The 27,524-nt window shown below is 39.5% G+C and overlaps 4 protein-coding genes across 4 annotated transcripts in view; 2 read left to right on the forward strand and 2 right to left on the reverse strand.

The window, feature by feature from the left end:
* LOC123316537 (inactive tyrosine-protein kinase 7-like) overlaps positions 1-27,084 on the forward strand; it is a 67,138-nt gene extending 40,054 nt beyond the window's left edge. The window contains exons 4-18 of the mRNA XM_044902667.1: positions 10,152-10,275; positions 12,108-12,268; positions 12,331-12,475; positions 12,528-12,664; positions 12,730-12,884; positions 13,997-14,141; positions 15,413-15,718; positions 15,891-16,160; positions 17,127-17,402; positions 22,016-22,150; positions 22,204-22,428; positions 23,422-23,699; positions 23,762-24,007; positions 24,069-24,290; positions 25,605-27,084. Of these exons, the coding sequence (XP_044758602.1) occupies positions 10,152-10,275; positions 12,108-12,268; positions 12,331-12,475; positions 12,528-12,664; positions 12,730-12,884; positions 13,997-14,141; positions 15,413-15,718; positions 15,891-16,160; positions 17,127-17,402; positions 22,016-22,150; positions 22,204-22,428; positions 23,422-23,699; positions 23,762-24,007; positions 24,069-24,290; positions 25,605-25,691 (2,912 nt within the window). The 3' untranslated portion in view covers positions 25,692-27,084. The remainder of the gene's footprint in view (positions 1-10,151; positions 10,276-12,107; positions 12,269-12,330; positions 12,476-12,527; positions 12,665-12,729; positions 12,885-13,996; positions 14,142-15,412; positions 15,719-15,890; positions 16,161-17,126; positions 17,403-22,015; positions 22,151-22,203; positions 22,429-23,421; positions 23,700-23,761; positions 24,008-24,068; positions 24,291-25,604) is intronic.
* LOC123316560 lies at positions 6,637-8,866 on the forward strand. The gene is made up of 3 exons (XM_044902704.1): positions 6,637-7,552; positions 7,961-8,016; positions 8,073-8,866. The coding sequence occupies exons 1-3, from the start codon at positions 7,406-7,408 to the stop codon at positions 8,326-8,328; spliced, it is 459 nt and encodes a 152-aa protein (XP_044758639.1). The 5' UTR covers positions 6,637-7,405; the 3' UTR covers positions 8,329-8,866.
* Positions 18,223-19,971, reverse strand: LOC123316547 (protein I'm not dead yet-like). The gene has a single exon (XM_044902677.1). It carries the CDS (start codon positions 19,940-19,942, stop codon positions 18,275-18,277), a length of 1,668 nt encoding a protein of 555 aa, XP_044758612.1. The 5' UTR covers positions 19,943-19,971; the 3' UTR covers positions 18,223-18,274.
* Positions 20,173-21,339, reverse strand: LOC123316553. Its single transcript, XM_044902691.1, has one exon. The coding sequence runs from the start codon at positions 21,310-21,312 to the stop codon at positions 20,338-20,340; it is 975 nt and encodes a 324-aa protein (XP_044758626.1). The 5' UTR covers positions 21,313-21,339; the 3' UTR covers positions 20,173-20,337.
* Positions 27,085-27,524: the final 440 nt, after the last annotated feature.

Genomic DNA, 27,524 nt, shown 5'->3' on the forward strand with positions numbered 1-27,524 from the left:
ACTACAAGCAGTAATTTACCAAAAAGCGACTATTTGTGGAAAATTTCGAACAAATAGGTCAACTTTGAAGAGCTACAGCGGCTAGAAAAATGGGTCTGGACAGATGCTGATTTTTTACATATAGATTGATCCATCGCGAATATAATGGTCGAATTTTAATTGAGTTGTAGCGTACAGTTTGGAAGTTATAATTTTTTCAGCGAAGGTCCAAATACATATTCGAATTTTCCATCGACTCTAACTTGAAAAGTATTTTTTTTTCAAATATCTGTTTGCATTTTCGCCACCAACGCCCTCGAGTATCGATTTGGTTTCGATTGGAGTCAAAAAATAATTTTCGAAAAATCGAATTTTTTGCATACATACGTATGGCAATTTGTCGAAGAATTCATCGGCATCGTCATCGAACTAATCACTAAATCGAGGTCGTAGATTACGAATATGCAAACAGATTTTTTCTACGGGGATTATTTTTTAAGTTATGATGGTCGGAAAATCAAAAATTTTAGACGTTCGCGGAAAAAATCATAAAATCTAAACTGTATGCTGGAGTTGAATAAAAATTGGACCTTTTTATTCGCAAAAAATCAATCTATGTTCTCCCGGACTCCCCATATATCACGTTCGAAGAACTCAACGCTGTCTTAATTTCTAACTCTACCTGCTTTTCCAACACAGACAAAACGTCAGCTATGCTATGGTCTGTTGTCTTTACTGCAAGATTCTTCCTTGTGAGCAAATTATATTAATCGGTATGACTAAGGACTCAAAAAAAGAACTTGAATTGGTTCAAGGGAAGGATCACGTTCAGTCATAAAATAACAACGTTCAAAATTTTTCCTGAAGAAAAGTGCATCTGCAGTGAACCGAATGCTTGCGTGGATGTTCATGGTAATTATTCTCCAAATGATGAATCATGTAGGGAATGCTTTCGACGTTTCGAGATGGTGGATTTCACCCTTTTTTAGGACACTCACTTTATTCTCCTGACATTGCCAGTTCTGTTTACTGTTATTGCTGCGTCGGATGCAGCAGGATTTGGCGGGCCACAGGCTCATTTCTATCGCAGATAATAAAAATTCTCTCTCAACTTGGATCGCCTCAAAATACAAGATTTAAGAGACAGAATTCGAAAACTGTCTAAGGGGTGGAGAATACGTTGAATGACATGTTTATTCATTTTGTTTTGAAACTACATATAAAAAAGAATCGAGCTTCTCTCAATAAATGAGCGTCATTCAAGGGTGCTTTCGATTCACTTTAGTTTGAGAAAATTCGCTGCTGAGGACAAGTATATCGATATTTTGTTCAAGTCTCTTCGTAAGGTTCTCAGCGAGGAAACTTGAAATTATTGTGTTATCCATACCTTGGGTGCAACAATCCCGTACACACCAAAGTATGCCGTAAAGCCATAAGCCGAAAACAGCCTCAGCCAATCGGGATTCCGACCCCAAAGGCGAACATCAAACCATGAAAACAACCGGAATCCCAAACGTCCAACATTCCTGGCGATCCCAACACAATTAACGCGATCCTGCTTAATTTAATCGCACAGAATGTAACAACGGTCGCCGACTGACGCCGAGATCCAGAACGGGAGAGATCAAAGGGTCCATTCATTTGCATCGCCACGGTCTTCGGCAATCGAGCCGCAAGAATTTTCGACGTCCGGATTGACGACGGCGGAGATATGCGAACTCCACCGGAATATAAACGGTCACATCAAATGAATCGATGCAAATCGATTTGATGCGAAAGACACATTATGAATAATTCCGTTTCTTGAAGGCTCTCATCTAGTCGGGTGGATTTGCATTTTAGACTGGGCTTATTCTTTTGACGGCGGTATTGATACCGAAAGGCAGAACACTTAGGTATTAGAGTTTCGCAGATGAAGGGTTAGAGATGAAGTGGATATGTCCACAAAAGTTGCTTTGTGATCGACAAACTGTGGCGCCTTCGAAGTAAACTCGACTCGAGCATCGTGAGAGCATTAGAAAGTCAATTTTTCAATATTCCCCCTCATTAAAGGCGATCATTCATATTCAGAGTATAAAATGCTGACACTTATTCGCCTTTGATACGGACTATGTGTTTTCCTTCCTAACTGAGAGATGGCGTTTATAGGGCGTCTCGAAAAAATTGGGTTTTATAATAAGTAGAACCTGGAGACGGACGTACTTATTACTGATTACTGATTGCTGGGTGTGTTGGACGGATAAACCCAAACCTGCCACTGCGACCAAGCGGTCTATTGTAGCACAAAGGCAAGCTCATAGAGCTAGATCTCTCCCTCCAGTCCCATCCTACCCAAAAAGGAGATGATGTCGGAGGGGGAGTGATTCTTGAGTTCCTCTAGGATCATCTTCGGAGTGCCAAAAACTCCATGTCTGACCCTGTCTGCCGCCGGGCAGTCACAGAGGATATGCTCAATTGTTTCGTCCTCCTCTAAGCAGAGTTTGCAGAGCGGGTCATTGACGATGCTAAGTTTTTTTGAGGTGGGCTCTGAGTCTGCAGTGTCCCGTGAAAACCGCTATTATAGATCTCAGATTAGTTCTAGAAAATCCTAGCCAGCGACTGGTGTATGGGCTGGGAGCTTAGAATATAGAATAACAGGAAGGAGCATATTGCTCATTTCAATTTGACCGGAATAGAGGAGAAATATGGCCGACATATATTTCCGTTTCAACAGTGGCGTAGGACAATAAAGTTTCCAAAAAACTAACTTCAATAGTCAGTTGATTCTGATTAATTAAAAAAAAGCTTTTTCACGCTCGTTCAAATTGATAATCAAAGCGGAAATTCACCCCGCCCAACACTGCTTGGCTATATACTTAATGGTATTAAGGTCTTTGACTTAACATCACCTACGCCCATGGAGTGTTATTGTCATGGGATAACCTTGTTATGTCATGAAATTCAGAAACTCATAATAATTACCTGATATTCAGCTTAAAAAATCACCTACCTATGAAATATTCACGATGAAATATCCAAAATACTTATTTCCAACAAATTTCAAGAATCCAAATTACCAAAATTAAGTTAAAACATCACTTTTTTTCATTTGGCCACAGATAACAGAATCATTTGACTTCCAAGTCTGCCACTTTTCAAATCAGAACTTGGAAGACCAATATGGCCGTTTCCGTCGCACAATTCCCGTCACATTTATTCGAAAAAGCTCCTTCCTGATATTCTATGTTCTAAGGCTGGGAGGCACTGAAATAGCCCTATGCGAGTGACGCAGTCCAGGACGGTTGCGCCAGTGCTCCAGGACCTTTTGCCTTATCCAGCTGTTGTTTCGGTCCCTGATTAAGGAATTAGAAATTCCTATACTGGGTTCCGGGCCAATAAGCGTTGATGTTGCGCCTTCTCTGGCTAGAGCATCCGATTCATCGTTGCCACTGAAGCCAGAGTGTCCAGGTACCCAAATCAGTTGCAGTCTGTTTGAACTTCCCAATTTGGTGAATCTATATCCGCATTCAAATACCTGTGCCGAGTGGCATTTGTCTGCCGCGAGAGATTTAATCGCAGCTTGACTATCCGTTAGGATTTTTATTGATCTACCCGCCCAACCACTGTCAAGTAAATGGCTCGCGCACAAATCAATGGCGAAGATTTCTGCCTGAAAAGTTGTCGCCGACTTTTCCAGACTGGCACTGACTTTGGTCAGCGATCTACGGCTGTAGACTCCGGCTCCAGATCCCTGACTGGTTCTGGAGCCATCAGTAAACCAGCAAGGTCCTTGTAGATAGAATTCCTTGTGACGGAGCCATTCGTCTCTGCTGGGAATCAGAGAAACGAATGCTCCATCAGTGCTGGTTCTAGTGATTATCTGATCACTTCTCATGCCCATCACCTCGTCAGCCTCCAGTTGGACTGACAGACGACTGGGCACGAAAGTGAGTTTGTCAGGCTCGTTTACGGTAAGGTGGTGGAGCCTGTGGGTTGCTAGTCTTGCCTCTCCCTGGACGGACGTAGGCCACTTTAGAATCGACAACCCAAGACAGTGGCGTATATAGCTAAGATTGTTAGGTTAGATGAAATTTTTCAATTGGGATCGAGGTCTTCCTGTTACTAATATGCTTTTCGGGGGGGCGTGGGTCCCCCTTATATACGCCAGAAAACTCACACCTACCGCAAATGCAGTTTAGTTGAGCCATAATCCAAGATATCCAACGCAGGAAAAACAAGGTTTTTATATGAAAATCGAAGCAATATGAACGAATCTTAGGCATTCTACAATCTCACCTTAATTCGAACTCATAATATTGAAAAAATGTCAATTTCAACAGTGTTTCGGATTTTACGACTAGTCTATTCCAGTGATTATAACAAAATAATAACGAATAAATTGATTCCTGAACAACTCCCATACGATAAACTAGCCGATCTTGTAATCCAAGCCATCCCCTATGACCGGATGATCATAACCCTCCCGCAATCCGGTTTACTTTAAATATTGTGTGTGTGTCAATAACCGATAACTTCCTCCCGTCCCCGGATGGGTGAAACGCTATCCGAAAATTTCGGGGTGGCGGCTGTTCTGAAGTTGCGTTTGAAGTTTAAACCCTTCTCGAGAGAGTGCGATACCGTTCCGTACGTAGAACAGCCGATATGAGCATCAAAGCGTTTCCCTTTGGCGATACGTTGTCGTAAACACGAAAGGATTTTGCTGCGGTCCTAAAAATCTTTCTTTTTCCCTGCTCAAGATTTTATATTATAAGGGCTCCTTTCTAGTAGATAACGTTGTAAATTACGATTTACTATTTTTTATGATGTTGCCGTGATAAATTAAATTTTGAACCTTCCATAGTTTTATCTGATGATACTTATTAACAATTAAGGGAGGAAGTGAAGTTTGCTCAGAGAAACATAAAAAGCGAAGTTTTATATCCATAACATGAACAATTACATATATAGTATCCATTCCAGTAGGATATCAGAGACTTGCCTTTTGAACAGTATGAATAAAATTAAAATGTCTTAAGAGAGACCTTTTGATCTGACGAAGCTAGTTTTACACGGGATGGCATGAATAACTGCTATAATGAACATCTCTCTAATGTCTCCAAAAATCCTCACACTTTTGGAATGAAAGGTTTTCAACGAAGATTTGTGTCTTTAACGGACAATTACTTTCAATTTAAGCGTTTATATGCCGATCCGTACTTGCAATTCTTAGAATATGATATCGTAAAGAGTATAAATGTGCATGGCATCAAATTCGAAAATAGAAGTGAGCAGTAAAAGTAGCTTATTTTGATATTTTTCCTCTCAAGCACTTTTGAGTACCATGTTTATCCCTAGCTGTATTCGGGTTCGGCTTTTGGACGGTCCGAGGATGGTTCTAGAACTGCGCGGAGGATTTTATACTAGGGCGCAACAGTTTTGCGCAGTCCTAGAACAATTCTCGGACCGTCCAAAAGCCGAACCCGAATACGACTCCTGTGTATATCATGTTTTGAATTGAGGAAATTGTCTGAATTCTGACAGCATCCCTAATCTGATCACGTTTGAGAACCTCTGCAGCCACAAAAGAACCCGTGCATTGGCAGAACTCCTGCCAGACCAGACACCGAAGCAAGATGTAAACTCCTTTTTGGACAGAGGTGCTAAAGACTGAACGATAAAAGCCGTGTTAAGTGAATCTGTTACGCTTTATGACGAGGATAGATCGTAGACAACGTGTAAAAAGATGGCTGCTGTCGTACATTGTATATTTACACTATCTTCCGAATACGTACCGTCTATTTACTCTTCGAAGGAAGCCGTAGATTGCGTTTACTTTAACTTTCTCGTTTTAGAATTTTTCAGCCTTTTTGAGTCGAACCGCCGACCGGCCATAACGTAAATCAACGGTATATGTGTGTTTATAACGGCGTTTCTGGAAAAATACACCGGGAAATACGAAAAGTCTTTGACATGTTATCATTCGACGAGAATATTCCGCAGACGTCGAAGGCGTTTATTGACAGGGGAACACGTGAACTAATTTGTCAGTGCTCTTGGGATATTCGAATTGAGAATGATGGATTTCGACGAGTTGTCTGATATATTTTCGGGTAAATAACATGAGTTTGTTCAGAGAAGTGATAGGTATTTGTTGAATTCTGTTTGCCGAAGGATAAATAAACATGCAACTTTGGAACTTTTTACTTATGTTGAATAGGGCTCAATTATTCGATAAGTCTCAATGAATAAAAATCATTTCGTGTAAGTGTGAGCGGTTTTGAGTCAGTTGGCCATGAAATAATTTTCTCAAGTTTTTGTAACTAGAACGGAGTAAGGTTGGCACTCATGAAATGTCGTTAATGTCATAACGAAAATGCCGAAAGTGATTGAAAAAAAAGACAGGGTTTCAGAAAGTGATATTTAGAATTCAGGTCCGCTCATTCAAATAGTTCTACCCTGATATCCTAAAATCCACAATACGTCAGACGGTTGCGAACATATTCAATGTAATAGAATTTATAAATTATTTCATCTGAATCTAAACGACTTATATTTCAGCTGAATATTTCCACAATCGGAAAGATTGTGAATGAAGAGGATGACAAAGAATTTCCTTCTATTGGGAGACCCAAAAAAGTGGTGGCATTTGAGAATTTTATGTTTGAGTGAATTAAGGTTGTACAATACTTCCATTCGCCCTATGCTTCACAATGCTATTTATTTCCATCGTAATTCAAAAACGGATCGATGAATTCATCTGATTTTCAACATATACAATCAGAAGGAAGGAACAAAGAGACTCTCGTTTCGTTTTTGAAAAAAAAATGAATATTTTTCTGTTAAACTCAGTTTGAAAATGGTGGTATTTATATATGAGTATAAATTCAAATGCAGAAGTGATGGTTCGAAATGATCAACGAGAGTATTTTCTTAAAGAGAACTTCTTCATGATAACAAAAAAAAAATTTAATTTTTTTTCAATTTTCCTTGATTTTTGAAGGAAATAAGATTAATTCACCCGCCTCTCATCAAACTCCACCCTCCTATTTCTGAGTAGCCAATTACAATTTACTTTGCTCTTGCATTGAGATTTATGGCCAAACAGTCGACCAGCTTTTATGAGGGTTAATTTTATAATAACAAAAGGACGAGTGGTACTCGACTCTTGCAGAAAATTCAAAACAGACAAGATTTATAACATCCTCATAAATTTTACGTGAAAATAACGTTTTGGTGTCCGACTATATGTACCATTCTATGTACCATCATGTGAATTCTAAAAGAACTTTTAGAGTTCAATGATATGCACCTATATAAAACATATAATATTCGAAAATTCGTTATTTTTACGAGTCATCGAAAGTTTCGGCTGATATTGTAGGTAAGAGGGTGAATTTTAGGAAGTCCGTTTCATAGACAGTTCGGGCTTACGGAGCAGCCCTTTCCCATGCTGCTGGGTCCTGCCTGGCACCTACACACTTGCAGAGGTCCTTCAAGGCTGAACAATGAAAAAACATTCGTTAGGAGGAGGGAAATTCATGAAAGGAGAAGAGAGAAATTATTGACCTTTTCAAGAAAGAGAAAAGAAAACTCTCTCCAATGGCCCGGATTTCAATTACGGACCAGATGCTGCCCAACCTGACATCATTGAGGAAGAAATGTCCTCCAAGAAGTCAGAATTTTCAGATATTCTCAGAAATAGAAAATCTGACTCGTCAAAGTTTTGGAATAAATAACTCGTGGGCAGCATGACAATGCACTTTGGAGGCAATGCAGGCAGGACTATCTAACATTTTCGAACTTTGGTTCAGTGGTGAAAAAAAATCAACCACTCCTTGCCAAAGTAAGGCGATAACACTGTAAGAACATTAAAAAAAATATAGGGGAAACCCGGTGCGGATAATTTATTGACCCTGAGTATCCATTCCTGGGAGCCTCTCCTTATGGATTGGTTGGGGACGATGGTTTGATAGAGGTCAAATGTCTCCAATCAATCAAAGGAAAGCTAAGGGACTACAAGAAACCGCACTGCTTCACCATCGAGGATGGTAGAATGAGGTAATTCTGAGCTAATTCGTTATCTTCGAAGAAATATCATTTTCTATCATTTTTAGGCTGAAAAAAATTCATAATTATTTTTACCAAATGCAAGGACAATTGAATATCTGTAAACAAATTTTTTGCGATTTCGTTCTATATTCAGATGATGATTTTCAAATAGAAAGAATAGAATGTGACGAGGCACTATGGAAAAATATCATCTTGCCAAAGCTGGAGAAGTTCTATATGAATTGCATTCTTCCTGAATTAATAGATGGGAGAATACCAAGAGGAATGCGGGCACGGGATAAAAATGAAACACGGCAATAATTTTCAAAATAAAATATTTCGAATTTCAAACAGTTGTTTTTTCCCAGATCATCAGTTTCTAAATGATTATACCTATTCACTATCATCACAGCTATAATCATTAATTCAAGGCCTGTTAATTTGTATACTGCAAGATATTTCAGTTCTTTCTCGATCCTAAAGCATCATTAGCTGATGCAATGAAATGTCTACATATTTTTGTGCTCGTTTCAGGTTCTTTCATACCAAAGCTCGATTGAGAATTTTTCGATTTTCAACAATATTTATTTTCGCGTCTCTGTTACTACCATCGCGCTGAAACTCCTATAAGTGGAAGTGATTCGAAATAAACCAAATCTTTAGTAGACCCTTTTATTAGGGATAATAAACACATAAACTCAACTATCCTTCGCTTGCTGTCCCCTCAGGCAAAAGGTCTTGTAGCGAAAAAAGTGGGTGGAGCTATTGTCTCGGTGGGACGAAAATATGTTCAGTTAAAGAAATTTTCATATAGTGCCATCTAGCGGAATTCACGTTTCGGGAGAACGGGTATAACACCCTTAATGCGAAAAGTTTACTACAGGATTTTCGATGAATGTCATCGTAGAATAAGTTCCCGAAAATTGATTTTTCTATTTTTCATTTGACTTGTCCTATACATTGTAAATGTCTTAAGGTACCAATAAATGCAACCTAATCAATATCAATATATTAAGATGAACTGTTAATTCCTTCGGGAGATACCCCTTCCCAACCACTGCAACATATGCATTTCATCTTCGTGTTAATATTTTTGAAATCTACAACTGATGTAACGTATTCAAACTTCAGCCAAAGAAGATAACGAACATTAACTCTCCTCAAGCTAGTGCATATTATGATATTATACTGATCTCTTGTATTTTCCATGCAAATAACTGGAATTGGTATCCCTTCAATCAGTTTGTATAAACTTCAATTATGTTCGTCACATATTTTTCAAAGAGATTCGACATTGTGATAAAATACGTCATAACCCCACATTTTCGTACTACACAGAGTAAAATGTGTCAAATTTCCATGGCCAACCGAGTGCTAAAATAAACGTGAATGGAGTACAACTAGCAATTCAGGAATTTGGAATCGGGCAATATTTCTAAGGAAATTGAATGAAATAGGTATATACTGGGTTATTTCAGATCAATAACCCTTCTATCTGACAGAGGGTTATAGAAGATTGTCAGAAATCAGCGAATAATACTCAAGAATTGTAGCACCCTTGAAAAGTGGTTCACGACATGAGTTCATCAGACAAAGAGATCTTATTGTTTAGGGTTCTATCATTTCTAGAACGATGTGTCCCATTCACTTTGTATGAAAATTGTTGGGCCTGTACATTGCGCCGTACATGGCTCAGCAAACTAACTACAAACTGTCCATCAAGTTAGGTTCGAGTTTCGCCCACCTCCACGGTGAAAAGATGAAACATTTCGATGATTTAAAAACTGATAAAGCTCCGTGTATCAATTCCTAACTAAGGGTATCAGAAACATATACATCCCCAATTCTGCAAAATCGGCAGTTTCTCCTCTCACCGCATCCTAAAACCTAAAATCGACGTAACGAAATAATCACGATATTGCCTTTTAGCTAATTATTCAATAAAACTGCTCCCCGCCTTCGTCGTCCGATCCGTCGAACTTTAATTCGATAAACGTTAACGCGGAGCGATTCCCCGCGCCGATATAAATGCGAATAAGCGAGAGAGAGAGAGGGCGATAAATTTCGTCCGGCCCTCGGACCCCGAAAACTAACGCCGAAGATTTTATCGTATACGACATTAAACACCTTATTTATTGTTTCAGGGATCGGAGAACCGTCCGTGCAATTGCAGGAGCCCGATTCGACCTCCCTTATCCAGGCCGGAAATGACGTCATACTCAGATGTCACTTGGACGCTTCCGGAGATGTGCACTACGAGTGGTTCAGGTGAGATCAGGGATGAGACGTCGATGTCGACATAGGTGTCGGCATTGTTGAAATTTCAAAGAAGATCCGGAAATCGATACAGTAATCTTTAATCTATCCATCATAAATAATGTAGATTTCAAGGGGCTTTGCATTACACTGCGACCTCAAGATCTATTTTGTCCCCCATCAGCCTTCTACTCGTCACTACATCTTCTAGAGCTCATCCTCCAGTCTCAGAGTTTTAAAGTTCTTAGGTATCTGGCTGGCATAGCTTCAGCTCTAGGTTCCTCTCCCAAAACATTTTTTCGTTGACTTGTAGTGGCGAGGCATTCTCTATCATCAGGCATCAGGTGATTTGGAGTTTTGTCCTCCTTCTCACAAAAGGTGCTCCTTGAGGCGATAATGCCTTCCTGTAAGGAATCCAGTGAAGAGATGGAGCATCAACTTGCGAAAATTTAGATACTCTTTAGATCTTACAATGTTGGGAGTTCCAAAGGAACTTTTCGGAAAGATCCTGCAGAGTGTTTATCTGTCGGTTTTTACCTTCTCCAGTAATTCTTTTCTGGAAAGTGTATCAGCCTTTTCATTTCCTTCGGTTCCTGAGTGATCAGCAATCCAGAACAATGGAAAAGGAGTTTTGCTCTTTTCCAAATGTTCAAAGAAGTTACTCGGTAAACGTTGACTTTTGAAACTAAATTCATAGTAGAGATTTCCTTGAAAGGTCAATCATCAAGTACTCGTATTTAACGTCCAGTTTCATAATCAAATTTGAAGTAACTTTAAGCTTAAAGCTGGCATTTTTACTTGGGTTAAAGGAGCCTTGAAAATTAAAGGGACTTTAGGTTTGATTACGAAATCAGCAGTGTGAAAAAAAAGGAAGAAACTGAGGTTGAAAATTCAATTTGTCAAATCAAACGTATTTTGGAACATGTACATTCCACGATTATTATCCTTCGATGTTTCCTACAATGTATCGTGAAGATCCAAGTGAAAGCATCGTTGTTTTTCGCTCATCCCTGTGCGAGATTCGTTTAGGGAGTATTCAGGCGGGGGTCAAAGGTCGCTGTCAGATCAACGGTCTGGATCGGACAACGCTTATTCCTGTTTTGTCTCGATCCTACCTAGACGGGGGTGTTTTTCGAAGACCGTGATATAGAGAGGCAATTTTCTACGTTCTTTTCTCGTTTGCTGAAGTATTATGGAAAAGCAGCTTCTTAATGTATCACTTTCGATTCGATAAAGTTCACTTAGCACGATTATGCACTTCGGAGTAGTCGGAAATTATATGGTGGGAGGGTTTTGAGTGGTTGAGCTGTTACTACGCGTACAGTTGGGTTGAAAAATGGCAGGCAAACATTCAGGATACTACTACTGAATCTTTCCCAGTTCATATTCAGATGAACAGATTAACCAATGAAGAATTTAATTCATTTTCGTGTGATAGAAATCCCGAATACAGGATGTTTCAAGCAAAGTGCCTATTGTTCGTATCTATCTGTAGAACCGAATGAAGATTTGTCTCCTTGAATTGCTCAGTAGTTATGAATAACTGGGATTTTAACAACTAAGATATTTTGAGATTATATATGGGACAAATGATTTGAGAAAGGTTTGAGAACATTGAGATTTGGTTACGATGAAAGTAAAATAAATCCCGATTGAAATTTTATGAAAAATCCAAGAATGTACGAAAATACACGGTATAAACGGAAGAACCTCCGGGTCCAACATATTTCAGCTGAAAATTTTCAGGACAAGATATCATTTGGTTACGTCTAATATGCACTTTCCCTGAATCACCCTGTATTATCGAACTAAGGAATCATTGACCATACGATTTTTTTAAACAGAAACGGAGACAGATTGACCAAATCCCCAAGGATCGAAATAAAGAAGAAACGTCTCCATCTGAAATCCGTCAAACCTATAGACAACGGAATATACAGGTGCGGGGCAAAAAACGAGGCCGGCATCGAATATAGCAGGACCAATTTCGTGCTTGCCGTACCAGGTAATTATATTCCGAGAAAAATCCATCTTTCAAATATTTAACAACCATAATATATCTGTTAGGTGATAACGTTCCAACTATCCAAACTCCTCCAGCCAACCAAGCAGCTAAAGAAGGTACCTCGGCCTTCATCGACTGCGTCTACCAAGGCGCCGATGTGACCGAATGGTACTTCAAGGATGTGGGACCTTTACACACCACAGAAAAGTATGTCTATTTCCAAGTAGTAATGAAAAATCTTGAAAATTCACCCTTTCAGATATATGATTCATCCGAACCAAACGTTGGAGGTAAAAAATGTTCAAAAAAGTGACGAGGGACTGTATAACTGCGTCGGTATAAAAAGTGAATCCACGGAAGTGCCTCAAAGTTACGCTGCCGAACTCAAAATTGCACGTAAGTTACTGATAGCCAAAAATGGACATTTCGAATGAGTTTTATTCGCGAATTGTTTTCACTAGGATTGACACCGATGAATGAGACGTCGTTCGAACCAACACTGCCAGAAGGAGGCAAGTTTGTCCTGGCCGAAGGTTCCTCTTTCCAGCTCACGTGTTTAGAACCTTCCAGTTTTCCGGAGACTAAAAAGTGGTGGTTGAATTCTGCAGGCCACACGGTGAGTTGCATCAAAATATACTTTCCGAACTAATGTTTTTTGGGGTCTTATATATCCAAACCAAATCCTGAGTCTCAAAGCTTCAGGAGAAATAATCTTATCTTATCTCACAACGCTTATGTTGTATTCTTCGCTCCTTTCCTTTCATTTTCTCCAATAGATGAGGAAATAGTTAGAGAAGAACGTAAAACTGTCTATCATAGCTGAGACACTCAGGCTTTGAATTCGTACCGTGCCCTATCATAGTAACGACAGCGGACGAAAAGTGTATGCGGACGAAAAATACTTGCCTTCAAAAATAATCGACTTTTCGTTTGAAAATTAGTAGATATGTACGTGAAATATAATTTGGTGTTGAAGAATCTAATTTATAATTTCAAATAAATTGACACTGCGTGGAAACTACTATTTATAGCGTCATATCTCGAAAAAGCTATACAAAAATTCACAGGTGCGTATTTTTTGTTGGACCTGCGTAAAACTTTACTCTTGAAAGAATGAATGGGTAAAATTGAAAATAAAACAGATAAACAAAGCAGGCAAGTAAATTATTCGTTAGCATTGTGCGAAAATAAAAGCTATTAACTGAATTCTTGCAAACGAGGTGAACAAATAGGAGGTTGTCTGTGAATGTAAGCCGTTATGGCTCTTGAACATTCATCATTCTCGTGCTCATTAACACTTGAATAGCCGTGGAAAAAGTGCATGGACGAGAAGTTGGTGAAGAGGCGTAGATGGCTAGCATCCGAAACAAATTTCACCCCAAGCGCATTATCATTTAAATTGGTTCAATATAAATTATGAAAAAAAACAAAAGTAGAGAATAAAGGATGTGTACTTAGTCGAGAGGTCTCATGATTATCTGTTTCAAAGAAAATGTGAAACCATACGCATACGCTGAAAAAATTTCTAAGAAATGTTAATAGATAGAATATACTGTTTTTGGTATGCATAATAAGACTAAATTTAATTATTTTTCTACAACGAGTTTTATGAATCACTATACCTGTTTCGGTTTTACAATAAATCTTCAGATGGGTAAAGGAGAAAAGTTTAAACTTAAATGGTCGGAAAAGGTTTTCTTTAAGTGCGAAACTAATTTTTTTCAACAGGTTTCAGACGCCGGTGAGGTCAAAGTGGATGATGATGGTCGTTTGATCATAGCCAAAATAAATCTGGAGCATTCAGGAAATTACACCTGCGTGGCGGAGAATGTTGCTGGCCGAACAGAAAAATCTATAGAATTGATTGTTATAAGTGAGTACATCTACTTGATTTTTCAGATACATTTTGCGGCAGAGCAGAATATTGGACAGAAAAATTTTAGTTTTATCCTCCTTCATTCATAGATTTTTAGCGGAAAAGATTCTTTGTTTGGTATTCAAGTATATCTACAGGTTGAGTCTTTGACTCGTATAAATATTTCAACAGTAGATTCTTCAGGTCGAAATAAACAGTTTTTCTTTACATCATTTTTTCCGATTCGGCCCTGATGAAAAGATATGGTCATTTTAAGTTTACTTAATGAGCAGTGCCACCCCTGGAAAAACAAAATTACCTTCAGAATAACTATCTAAATCTGTGACACTACACATCTCTGAATCTTTTAAACATAGTTGTATTCAGCAAAAGTACCCAATTTTCCGAATATCACAGATATTTTTTATTTTTAAACGTCAAATTACTCGAAAACGGCGCATTATACGAGAAAATATGAAGAATACTTTTATTTTACAAAATGTTCAAATAATCATGAAATATCGTGCGAGAGTTGGGTTCTTCGAATTTTTGGTATTTTTATGGTACGTAATGGTCACAATGAGAAAACTGGAAGACATGGGTGATATCTTGTGTTAGAAAAAGATCAATCGAATAAATAAAAAACTATAGGCCAAAATTCATTTCATTCCATCAAATCTTTTGTGAGATATAACTAAAAATAACATTTTTTATGGTTTTTCAACAGCCTGTATCTTTCAAACCGAGTCGATTCGGAAAAAATGGTAAAGATAATCAAAATGACCCTATTTGAGCACTAAAATATATTAAACTCTTCTAAAGAAGAATATCAGCTTCTGAAATTCCACTCAATCTTAATTAGTTTGAATATCACTTGGGAATCCCAATACTGAGTAAATGGTAATAATAAATTAATCTCTTGAACTTTTTATTACGTGCCTCTCATTCTTTTTCCATTCTAAAGTTAGTCCCAGAGGGCTTATATCATTGAATGATGAATGAACCTTGTCGGTTGCAATGTATTCTTCTGTAAAATGGTCCCTAGACCAGTGCTCCTTTAGTGAGCCTCCACGACAACTCCAATATCCAAAAACTTTGCAGTGAGCATTCAGGACCTACTCTTTACAGCTTCTTTCAGTTGTAATTCTACAAATTTTTTTATCCCGATGAATATATTTTGTGAAATGAACATAGTAAAAAGTTGGCTATTTCATATTGCTTGAAATAAACATGTAACGCACGATCTGTTCATAACAGACGACATGTATGCATTTTTTGCGAATTTTCAGCACCTCCGGAGATAGAAGCCCAACCGAGCAATCTGACCGTCGTGGAGAACGACGAGTTGAAACTCGTTTGCAGGTACAAGACGCAGTCGAAATCCGCAACCGTCGTGAAATGGAGGAAGGAGGGAAAGCTCCTCAAACACGAGTTCGACCCGGCTAACCACCACCAGAGGATCACGATATTTCGAGACAACGCCACCTTGCTGATTCACAACGCCCTGCCTCAGGACCGCGGCGATTACGTTTGCGAAATCTCGACGGACAGGTTCGAACCCGTCGTTTCCAAGGCGGTCGGCGTCTCTATTATAGGTAAGGAAAACCGTCAAATTTAAGGATTTCTCTGATTTAGTAAACAAATGTATCCACGAACAATCTAGTTTCAGAAGCTCGAATATTTTTTTTCCTTTTTTTCTGATTCCTGATATACCTGAATTGAAGAAACATGAGAGTTCTTTTCACGATTTTTGTTCTCGCCTTCCAGAAACATTGAAATTCGTGCCGCCACCTATGGACAGAAAGCTCGAACTAGGGACCGTTGCGAAAGTTCACTGCAAAGCCCAGGGAACGCCTCCGCCAAATGTGCACTGGGAGAAGAACGGTACGGATCCGGACAGCTTCCCGAGTCACATCACGGACATGAACGGGACGCTCCACTTCAACGGGGTCCTGATCGAAGATAAGGGACAATACAGCTGTTTCGCTTCCAATAGTCAAGGGATGATCAACAGCTCGATCGTCATAGAAGTCGTCGGTGAGTATCGGGGGATGAAATTTGTGGTGGTGGCTTTGAAAAGTGCAGGGTGATTCACTGCTATATGGCTCATCAGACGTTTATAGGGAACTAATTATTTCAGATGGAAGATCAACATTTAGGGGTTTCGACCATTTACTTTTTTTCGCTGAAATATTTCATGTAGATTCGGAATATGATATAAAAATTAGATTTTGTCATTTCGAAAATAAGGGTGCAATAGTGTTTCACCACTCCCAGAACATCCTCTCAAATCATTCTCATAGCCCTAAATTTCTAAGGCCCGTTTACACCAATCCCCCTTAAAATGAGTGCTTAACTAAGCGTAGTTTTAAGTTATTGGACGCTTAATTTTATTGTCAGTTGCACGACTGCGGCTTAACAGAATCTTAAGTAAGGGGCCCTTAAGTTTTCATATCTAGTGATATTTCAGTTTTTTATTTTGGTGCAACTTCTTTCTAGTCTAATAAAGCTTTTTCATTGGTTGGCCGGTTGCCGATGATCGTTGTCATTTCATTAACCTAACTTTATTGTCCTGTCAGTCAGTGTCAAGTAAACTATTATATTATTATCAAAGAGTGACAACTTTTTGTTGCTGAATTAGCATTATTATTGATAATGAAATGGATTGTCAAATAAAAGGTACTTGACGTTATTAGAAAAACCACAGCAGTTCTGCAGCCAGTTTATGAGTTCAACAAATCATTTTAGGTTAGAATCCCGCCCTTAAATACCTAAGTGGTCGTTACAGGAGCGCTTGAATTTAAGGCTAGCTTTAGCTATTTAAATGTCACTTTACAGTTGGTGCAACGTAATTCAAGTTAAGGGTTCATTTTAAGGGACACTTAATACTAAGTGCGTTTGGTGCAAACGGGTCTAAGAATTATCGAGCTCTGTTGACACACAAAGACAAAGTTGTCTTTGGTCTTTTTGATCTTCCTTTGAATTTTACCTTTTCATTCGCAGTTTCGCCAAAGTTCAACGTGACGCCGAAAAATCCCACAGAAGCCATAGAGGGTCAGAGTGTGATCATAGACTGCGTGGTGGACGGAAAACCCAAGCCGACGATTCACTGGGACAAAAACCTGGTGATGAACGACTTCGACAAGTCGAGATTCAGCGTTTTAGAGAACGGCAGTTTGTTCATTTCCGAGGTGAGGAAGGACGACGAGAATAAATACGGTTGCACGGCCGGTAGCAGCGCCGGTTTGAACAGGAAGGAGACGGTGCTGATTGTGATACGTAAGTACTCTTAACCCTTTCCAGCCCGAATTATTATGCGCCCAAACTAAACACATCGGTGAGGAAAAAAAATTTTTTTTTTCAACTCTTGAGTAAAATATTGGCACAAGTTTTGGCCATCAGGGGGTTGATTTTATGGAACAAAACTGAAAAATTCAACAGAATATTCAGAAACTACTATATATACTTACCGTTTACAAAGATATGCCCGAATTTTGGGTGATAATAATAGTAAAAAAAGTGAAAATTATCACTTATGCACGTAGCTTATGGCGAACCGACTGATCATAAATGAAATTCCTTCTTATCAAACTTCTGTAACTGACTTAAATTTTGGTAATGTCATCTACCAATGAACGATAGATCAAAATGATACAGAGCTCATTGTGGAATAGCTTTCTGTTTTAATGAAATGGACACTGTTAACCCAATGATGCCATATGGCATCATTGAGCTGGAAAGGGTTAATTCCCATAAAGATCAAAAAAGTCAGTTGAAACATCCCATAGACCGAACGGTTGTGGCGAGATGGATGAAATTCTCAGATTCTTAACTAGAACAGTTGCTTTTTCAGAATATGTATCACATTTTCATCTACGGTTACTTTTATTGGGAGATAAAACACTTTCAAGCTGACCTTCGAAAAATCCTGAAAGAGATGGGTTCAGTTGAAAATTCGTCAAGGTCGAACGGTAGTTTTTGTCTATGGTTATCATCGCTTTTAGTCGTATAACGTGAAGTCAGCCTACCTGGTTTCGTTACATCCCCCTCCTTATTAATGAGTACCATCAAGGCGCGTAAAAACGGCAATAAAGAAACCTTTCCCTCTTATTTTTATTCTTATAATTAGTTGAACAGAATGATAAATACAGTCAGCGATACGTCTCGTTGTCCTTCTGCTGGGCCCAATCGGGAAAACTGTGAAAATCCCACACGAGTCCTGCCAAAAACGGCGCAGTGGCAAACAAGACCAACCAAGACATTATCAGGAGAAAAACCCCGATGATCATCATCTGATATGTTCTCATGTTGCACGATGCGGCGGCTATGGCGTTCGGTGGAGTAGACACCGGAAGCGTGTACGCGAACGAACAAGCCAGACATACCGGATACATAACGTGCAACGGATGAATCTGGAACTTCCTCGACATTTCCGCCATTATCGGCAGGGTGATGTTGGCTATGGCCACGTTACTGGTCACCTGGGTCAACAGTCCGGCTGCGAAACATCCTATAACCATGATGGTGTAATGATTCAACCCGGCCAAATCGCCCATGTTGTACACGATGTAATCGTTCATCTTGCTAGATTTGGCAGCGTCGGCGATCGCGAAACCGCTTCCGATCAAAAATATCAACCCCCACGGCATTCTCCTGTAGATGAACTTCCAGGTGACCAAACCAGTGGAAGGTCCTTTGGGCCTCTTTTCTTCGTCCTCGCTGAACGCGTAGAGGAAGTTCGGTTGGGCCGGTATGCAGAAAAGCAGGAGAACCACGACGGCACCGACGGCGCCGTCTTGCACCTTCAATTCCGTGAGTTGTTCGGCCCAGCCGGGGAAGATTTGGGGGTCTCTGGTTATCCATAAACAAATCGCCAGGATGAAACACGTCAATACCGCTATTTCGTGGAAAGTCATCGGTCCCAACTGCTTCCTACGCTCGGAGATCACCTGTTTCGATATGGCTATACCGTCTGGTCCTATCGAGATACTCTGAGCGTCTTTAGATTTTGGCCTTAACAGACCGAGAAACCACAGCTGAAGGATCAGGGTCGCGAAAACGAGTAAGACGATAACTATGGGTATGGTTATCAGCATGAAATACCCGAAATCCACACCAGGTCCATCTTTGAACATCGTTTCGAAGATCCCTTTGAAGGTTAGATTGGTACCGGTCCCTATAAGAGTCCCCATGCCACCTATAGATGCTGCGTATGCCGCGCTTATGTTATAACACATGGTAGAACGTGTGGGTTTTCTAGTATCTTCCATCTGTACCTGGGAGACGTAAGGTTCTTCCGTTGGTTCGTAAATGGTACCTATTCCTTGTTCTTCCAATTGCATCAGTATGGTGGCTACGATTGGTATCATGATGGCCGTGGCTGCGGTGTTAGATATCCACAACGAGATGAAAGCCGTTATCCACATTATACCCAGGTGCAGCTTCCTCGGACTGACTCCGATGACGTCGATGGCCGCAAGTGCCAACCTCTCGTGCAATCTAGAGTATTCGACGGATATAGCCAGGATCATCCCGGTTATGAACATCACGTTCGCGTCTTTCATATAGCTCTTGCAGACGTCGTCGGTGTGCATCAGGCTGAATATCGGGAAGAGGAGAATCGGTATCAGGGAAGTTACGGCCATGTGGATAGCTTCGGTGATCCAGTAACCGGTCATCAAGAGCACCACGTAGAGACATCGCTTGTGCTCGCTATAGTCGATTATTATGATGGGGAGCAGGACGATGGGCCAGATTATGCTGAACGCCGCTCTCCAGTATATACGGATTGCGAAGAGCAGATCTCTGCCAAAACCCATGTGGACAAAGGATTGGAACGTCAATTTTGTCAGGTTGTTCGACAGATAAGTTTAAATGCCTATTTGGTTTTGTTTATTCTATGGCGTCGATCGGTCGATGGATGATCTATGTATTGAACGGTTCATATGACCTAAACTGCGAAAGTCTATGTTTCTAAGCATAGAATACATATATTCCTTTTTTTTACCTATAATGCTGTAGGTACCTGTTCGTTTCGAAAGAATCAATATAATATTAGTTAATTTATTTTCATTTTATAGAAAAATGTACACAAAGGAGCATATTAAATTTGTTAAATATTCTATATATTCTTCACATCAAAATTTCAACAGTACAGAAAACAGTATCATTCTCTAATTCCACATAGGTGCATGTTCAATCACCAAATAAATATTCAATAACACGGATTATGTTGAGGTGACATATTCACATGATTACAAGATACAACCGAATTCAACCCAGAAACGGGTATTCTGAACAACTTTCCTTGCGGCATGCACACACAAATTTTGTACTGATTCTGAGTCCTCAGGTGATTATTCTGCTTCAGAGCCCCGGTAGGCACGTTCTTCATGTTGATGAAGATGTCTTTCTTACTGGTCATTATGATGGAACCGTTTACCGTTTTGAAATGCAAGTCCTGATCTGCGCTCCAGAACACCAATTTTCCGTTTATAGTCGTCCCTTCCGCTCCTTTGAAATTAACCAATTTGCCCTGGATATTCAAATCTTCCTTCAGGGGACTGGTGATTCTGTTCGTTAGGGTCAGTTTGGTCTTCAGATTATTGGCGCTCTTGATGGAGTTGAAAGAGGGGTCTACCGACGAATAGATGAGTTTGTCATTTTCGTCTCTCACCACGAATTTGTTGATGCTGTCGAAGGTGGTAGAGTTTTGGTTCATCTTGAACTTGGTGGACACTCTTCCGAATTTCGAGGAGAGACTGAAGATGACCGAGCTGTCTTGAGATGAAACCTCGATGGGCACATCCTTGAAACCTTCGATCTTTCCGTTCCTCTTGTAAAGGTGACCCAGATCGGTCTCGCCGAAGAACTTTATAGCGTCTTGCTTCTGTATGAACTCTATGGATTCCATGTTACCGCCCAAACGAAGAACGCTCAGTATAATGAAGGTCAAACATAGGTTACCGATCGCCAGTATGATGAGTATGACGACCAAAGTCCAGAAAGCGAAGGTCTTCCTTCCGGTGAACTGCAGTTTCTCTATGTATTCGGGGTTGACGGGCATGTAGCCGCTCTTGAAGTTGCTGCAGTAACTTTGCACCGGCGACGGTTTATCCTCCTGTTCGTTAGCCTCGCAAGCGTACTCGTTGCAGAAGACGTCGGAGTCTGTTTGTTGATATTCGGTCATTTTGGCCGAGAAAACACTGAGAACTGCCGCGATAACACTGAGAACTGCCGCGATTTGTGATATTTTCGGAGGGACTGATGGAATATCGAAAATAATCGTTAGCCGAGGTTGTGGATGCGCGCGCGCGTCCCGTCGGGAAATTGTGACGTCGCGACGCATCCCAGTAGCGGCTCGTTGGGGATGTTTCGGTGGGAAATATCGAGAAATGATTATTTTATGTATTAGTTCGAGTACAATTGAATTCCTACGCGTTTTTTCGAAAATTCGGAATTTATTTTGAACGAACGCTACATTTCGTCTCAATCAGAATATTTCCCCTCACTAGCCGCTCCTTTTTTCATGATATATGTAATAGGAGAGGGAGAAAGATCCATGAAAAAGGCGTATGATGAGGTTCTTTCCTTATAAAAATAAACATCCTCATGTATGAGAATAATTTTGTTGTAATATTCTCCTCAAACTCGTCGATTGTGTTCGGTATAAAGCTCCAGTCGTCTGACAATTTCAACACAGCGAAAGGCATTGGTCTGGTTTTAGCCATGTCTGTTTTCAACACAGTCTTCTGGTAGGTCAATGTTTCTTATTGGTACCCCAAAAACCCTGAAATATTGTTCATGATTTCTATGAACTCGGATTCGCACAAAAAATAATCACTTTTTCGAAAATCAAATCTATCTTAGATATAATTGAAATTCTATTTCAGCTTCGGATGATTCTACAGTCACCAAGGCCGTCTTGATAACCATGTCAGTGGCGGCCGCGTACATCATACTGGTGGTGGGCCTGATGGTGTGGTGTCGGTACAGGAGAAAGTCCAGAAAGATACCAGTGACTGAAGGTGAGTCTCATTCGCACGTCTGAGAATTCCCACGAAAATTTGTCGGTTTTTAGGAAAATTGGAAAACGGCGACGTGGAACATACCGAACTGAAGGAAGATTTGGATTCCGGCTCGTCCAAGAAGGGCGCGAATGGCATCGAGAACCACAAGGAGGGACAGAAAAGCGACGGGGCTGAAACGACACATTCCCAAAGTTCCGCACAATCGAGGAAGTCCAAATCGAGCTACGATAAAATCGCCGTTCCCAAGAGCAATCTCAAGGAGACAAAACTGATAGGTGAGCTTATGGCAAGAGTTAACAGACTTGAAATACAAATGACCGATAATTCAATATGTAGTTTCGTGAAAAAAGTGCAACTCGTGCACTCTCTTCACTGTTTTCCCTTATCCTTTTGGGTTTCTCCTCGCTGGAAGTACGATTTCTGGCTGGCGTGCAAACCCGTTGGAAGCAGAAAACAGAGTAGAGAATCGTTTCTCAACTCCTTGTTTTGTTTCTCCCCAATCTGCAATAGGGAATACTCCTTCTGACGAAAATGATGTATTTTTTATGAAATATCTTTGGAAAGTCACATTTTGAAATAACCATTTCAACCCTTCTCCAAAAAATTATTTTAAGCACTTGAAAATGAAAATAAAAATGGGTATTTGAAGTTTGAAGCGTTTTGTGAGAATTTTACAATCTGGCAACATCAACGGAAATATGCGTTGATAATAAAGGACAACAAATACACTATCTTGATGAGATAGACAAAGATGGCTGTCTATGAAGTCTGCGACGAACGAGGAAGGTCGTAAAATTTTATGGAATTTTTATGGCTGGTTGCAGTTGAAGCTCGCCAGTAAGTACGCGCCTGTATATCAACAGCTGTTATTTTATAAACAAGCTGATCGGACATTGTTCTTTTCATTGTCTTGTATGCGTTGTTGCCAAATCTTAAACTCCGCACAAAGCGAATTAAATTTTAAAACCCCATATTTGAAGGATGATTTTGAATAGTTTCCGCGGTGCATTTGAAAAAATCATGAATGAAACTCCATTGCCCGTTATGAGTGTCTTGGTTCTGCTGTCGAACGAAGTCCGTAACGCCCGTGGCGCGTTTGAGATCCGTCCGTTTTACTCAGTGCATTGCTATTTGTAAAATTTGTGAACCTTTTGTTCCACTAGAAGCCACCACGATAGGTTTTCTGTTTTCCTTTCACTCCTTTCAGAAGAATAGCTCGAGATATCCTAGTCGTTACAGTAGTTTTAATTTGTTCATTATTTTTCAAGGGCGAGGCGAATTCGGAGACGTGATGCTGGGTAAGATATCCAAGAGTCAGATACCGAGCCAGGACAAGCGACAGTCCACAACCAACAGCATCACGGAGGATAAGGATGTCCTGGTGCTGATAAAAGCCCTCTCGCACACCAAGGAGGAGAACTGCCTGACGGATTTCAAGAAAGAGATAGATATGTTCCTGAAACTGTCGCACGAGAACGTCATCCAGATGATTGGGCTATGCAGGGACTCGGAGCCCCATTACATGCTGTTGGAATACACAGATTGGGTAAGAATGTCCCTGTGGTTACCCCATAATTCAATGATTCTATCGATTGATTTCTTTTCAAGGGCGATTTGAAACAATTCCTACTGGCCACTCAGAAGGGCTCCTCGCCCCCTCTCTCCCCCATCCAAGCTGCGGGGATAATTCACCAGATAGCCAAGGCCATGGACCACATTTCCTCCCATCGTATGGTCCTCAAGGACCTGGCGGCCCGAAACTGCCTCATCATGTCCACCTTAGCAGTTAAGGTAGGATTACCCAGGCTCACGAGGGATCCGTACAGCCAGGAGTATTGTAAACACGTGAACCAGGTAAATAACCATCGATAGCCTCGGTTGGATTTTAGTCTTAATTTCCCACTATCCTATTCAGATCATACCGTTGAGGTGGATGCCGTACGAGGCGGTTTACGAGGACGAGTTCTCCACCAAGAGCGACGCATACTCTTTCGGCGTCGTGGTCTGGGAGGTGTTCAGCCAGGGAGAGCTGCCGTTCCCCAAATTGAACGATAACAGCGTGCTCACGAAACTGAAGGAGAAGAAGTTGGAATGGAAGGCGCATCCTTCGACTCCCGAGGATTTTGAAGCTGTCCAGGTGAGTTTCGTTGATAGTAGGAGATACAATATGAGAAATATATACCCTCATCTGTTATTTGATGATGACAAATGTTATAAGTTAGACAATATGTGCATTGATAGAACGCAAATGGGTTGCCTAGCTAAATCAGGGGTCAATAGTGTTAAATAGTGTTTACTTTCATCAACTTTTTTTGATCTACTATCCTCATTTGTTATTTATGAAAATCCAGCATAAGTCGACAGAATATTACATGAGGAATCAAGAAAACATGGGTTGCCTAGTTTTCCCTTGGTACTCCTATGAGGTTGCCGGGTACAAAGAGGTAGACAACCGTCATTTATATACCCTCATCAGTTATTCAATTGGCTTTTTTTTAATAAAAGGTTACTTCATTCCAAATCTCACTGTATTAGGTTGCCTTGTGAAAAGTGGGGCACATCCATGGTTGCCTAGATTTTATATGTTGAGGTTTAAACGCTAGCAGTAAGATGGACAGAGTTTGAGTTTGGCGCAACACCGTCATAAAGTCACATTGCGTTAACAAAAATTGTACGCAATTTTTTTGGTTTAGTGACATCAAGCATGGTTGTATCGAATTTGAGTCAGTGCCTCTCATCTTTTTCATAAATTTGTCTTTGTTTGCAACCATGGATGTGCCCCACTTTTGACCAGGCAACCTAATTCTGTGAGATTTGGAATAAAGTAACCTTTCATTTAAAAAAAGCCAATTGAATAACTGATGAGGGTATATAAAGGACGGTTGTCTACCTCTTTGTACCCGGCAACCTCATAGGAGTACCAAGGGAAAACTAGGCAACCCATGTTTTTTTGATTCCTCGTGTAATATTCTGTCGACTTATGCTGGATTTTCATAAATAACAAATGAGGGTAGTAGATCAAAAAAAGTTGATGAAAGTTAACATTATTTAACACTATTGGCCCCTGATTTAGCTACGCAACACATTTGCGATCTATCAATGCACGTATTGTCTAACTTATAACATTTGTCATCATGAAATAACAGATGAGGGTATACAAGGGCGGATCCAGGATTTTTTTCTGGGGGGGGCACAACGGGCAGACAAGCAGAAAAATCAGCAGTAACTGTGAGAAATGAACTTCACTTTTATTTTTGAAAGTTCAAGTATGTATAGAAAGATCCGTCCGTCTGGGGGGGGGGCACGGGGGCTCGTGCCTAAATCCGCCCTTGAGGGTATATATTTCTTATATCGTATCTTAGCCTATTAGATTATCTCGTTTGAGAGTTCTTTCATTATGAAAACAAGATCCGGGAAGACTTGAAATCAATATCTATTTTTTTTTTCACAGATGAACTGCTTGGATTTGGATCCGCAGAAGAGGCCGTCCTTCTCGGAGATAGCTAGTAGCATGGCGGAAATTCTGACCAAAATGTAATGAGAAACAAATCTCGAGAAAGTAATTTTCTGAAAATTTTTCACTGTTTTACGAATTTAAAAGGTGGACGTTTTGATTTCGACCTCTATTGTTGTTATTGTGAGCTAGAGCGGAAAAAATGGTGAATTCTTTGTTCTTGTTTATATTCACATAAATATGGTTATTATTTAATCGATTTGTTGGATGAAAATAATTAACGATCTGAGTTGATTTATCACGAACGACTCACTGATTCAACATTAACAATATTTTAGATAATCAATTAATATTATGAAAATTCATCGTGTAAAATGTCTAATTGTATAATCGAACCTAAAGTGAGCCAAAACCGAATTTTGTAAACTTGTGAATCACTGTTAATAATCATAAGCTTCCAATGTGTATTTATGAGAATCGTAGGCTTCGTTTACTTTTTTCTCGAGGGGGTAAGATGCACATCGGTATATACAGGATGAGACGAAAAAAAGTTTATCGAAAATCCTTTTTCTTCCTCTACTGTATGGTACACGGTGATGAGGGGTGTTGGTGTGACTTCGATTTTTGGACCCTACGCCCTCGATGAGAATTTTATGCCTTAAGGACGACGCGCGTCGATGCTTCGAAAAATTTTTTTCTCGCCGATCTCGATCGGGGAACTTTTGTACATATCATTTTTCGATTAGGTAAGGAGCGTTCTTTGGATCATATCATTAGCGTAAATTCATCATGACGAACACGTGACCGTTTTGTATATTTGGTGTCGGATTCGCTACAACACACTGCCAAAAACAAATAATAATATTCATAACGTCCGAATGGCCCCAACACGAACTTATATTAATAAATGATAGTAAGTTTTTATTTTGTAAATTTTTATGCGTTTTCTATACTCTGTAATTAATGATTTTTTATCGAACACAACCAAAGAGAGATTATTTCAGATTTAGCGATTTTGTATAGTTTAGTCCTATGAAGTTCTGCATCATTCTGATAAAAAACAGACCTATACCGTGTCAGATATAAACTGCCGTATTTCATACGTAATTTTTATGTAAATTGAAGGGGTGACTAGAGGCGAAAAATGAAGAATAAAATCTAATATTACTAATCAAAACTTTCTAAATAATTGCTGAGAATGGAATGGGTTTTTGAAGTCATAAGCTTGTATTTAAAACATTTTAAATACATAATATTTAATTAATTTCTCACTTATCACCCTGTATTTTCCTACATGCTCTGTTAAGTGTCACTAAATTTGTGCATTTAGATTTCATTCTTCAAGTACATTAACGAAAAATTTTCCTTCATATAGCGCCTTTCTTCTTATTTATTGCTGTATAATATTTTATTACGCTTTAATTTTAATTGTTTTTTTAATCATCAACCTGTAATTGTAGTTATAGCTATTTATACATGCCCTATTCATGAACTGATAGCCGTTTTTTTTTTGTATATATACATATATATATATATATCTATTGTAATATATTTATGAATTCGCTGATCTGTCTATAAGAATAAAACATATTTATTAAATAAAATAGGATTATCATCGTACTTAGGATAAATTTTGAGGTTTAGCTTTTTATAATCATTTTATACTCGTACGTCTGACTTTTATATTGGAGCGTAATTGTATAACTTGTAATACTTATGTATTCCAATAAAATACATAATATTATTTTGTTTTTTTTCTACGCTATATAGTGCGTTTCAACATACTTTCCACGCGCATTTCAGTTTCAGTTACTTTTCTGCACTAGTGCGGGAAAGTGACATTAGAATGTGAAATGAGTGAAGAGAAATGAATAAAAAAGGGACGTAGAAAAAAATAATGTTTCAACTCATAGTAAA

The sequence above is a fragment of the Coccinella septempunctata genome, chromosome 1, assembly GCF_907165205.1.
Source record: "Coccinella septempunctata chromosome 1, icCocSept1.1, whole genome shotgun sequence".
In the NCBI taxonomy this organism is placed as follows: Eukaryota; Metazoa; Arthropoda; class Insecta; order Coleoptera; family Coccinellidae; genus Coccinella; species Coccinella septempunctata.

Coding starts and splice junctions, on each gene's coding strand:
- LOC123316547 (XM_044902677.1), bottom strand. CDS start 19,942: ATGGGTTTTGGCAGAGATCTGCTCTTCGCAATCCGTATATACTGGAGA.
- LOC123316553 (XM_044902691.1), bottom strand. CDS start 21,312: ATGACCGAATATCAACAAACAGACTCCGACGTCTTCTGCAACGAGTAC.
- LOC123316560 (XM_044902704.1), top strand. CDS start 7,406: ATGCTGCTGGGTCCTGCCTGGCACCTACACACTTGCAGAGGTCCTTCA. Junction 7,553..7,960: donor GAAAGAGAAAAGAAAACTCT/CTCCAATGGCCC, acceptor TCAATCAAAGGA/AAGCTAAGGGACTACAAGAA. Junction 8,017..8,072: donor ATCGAGGATGGTAGAATGAG/GTAATTCTGAGC, acceptor TATCATTTTTAG/GCTGAAAAAAATTCATAATT.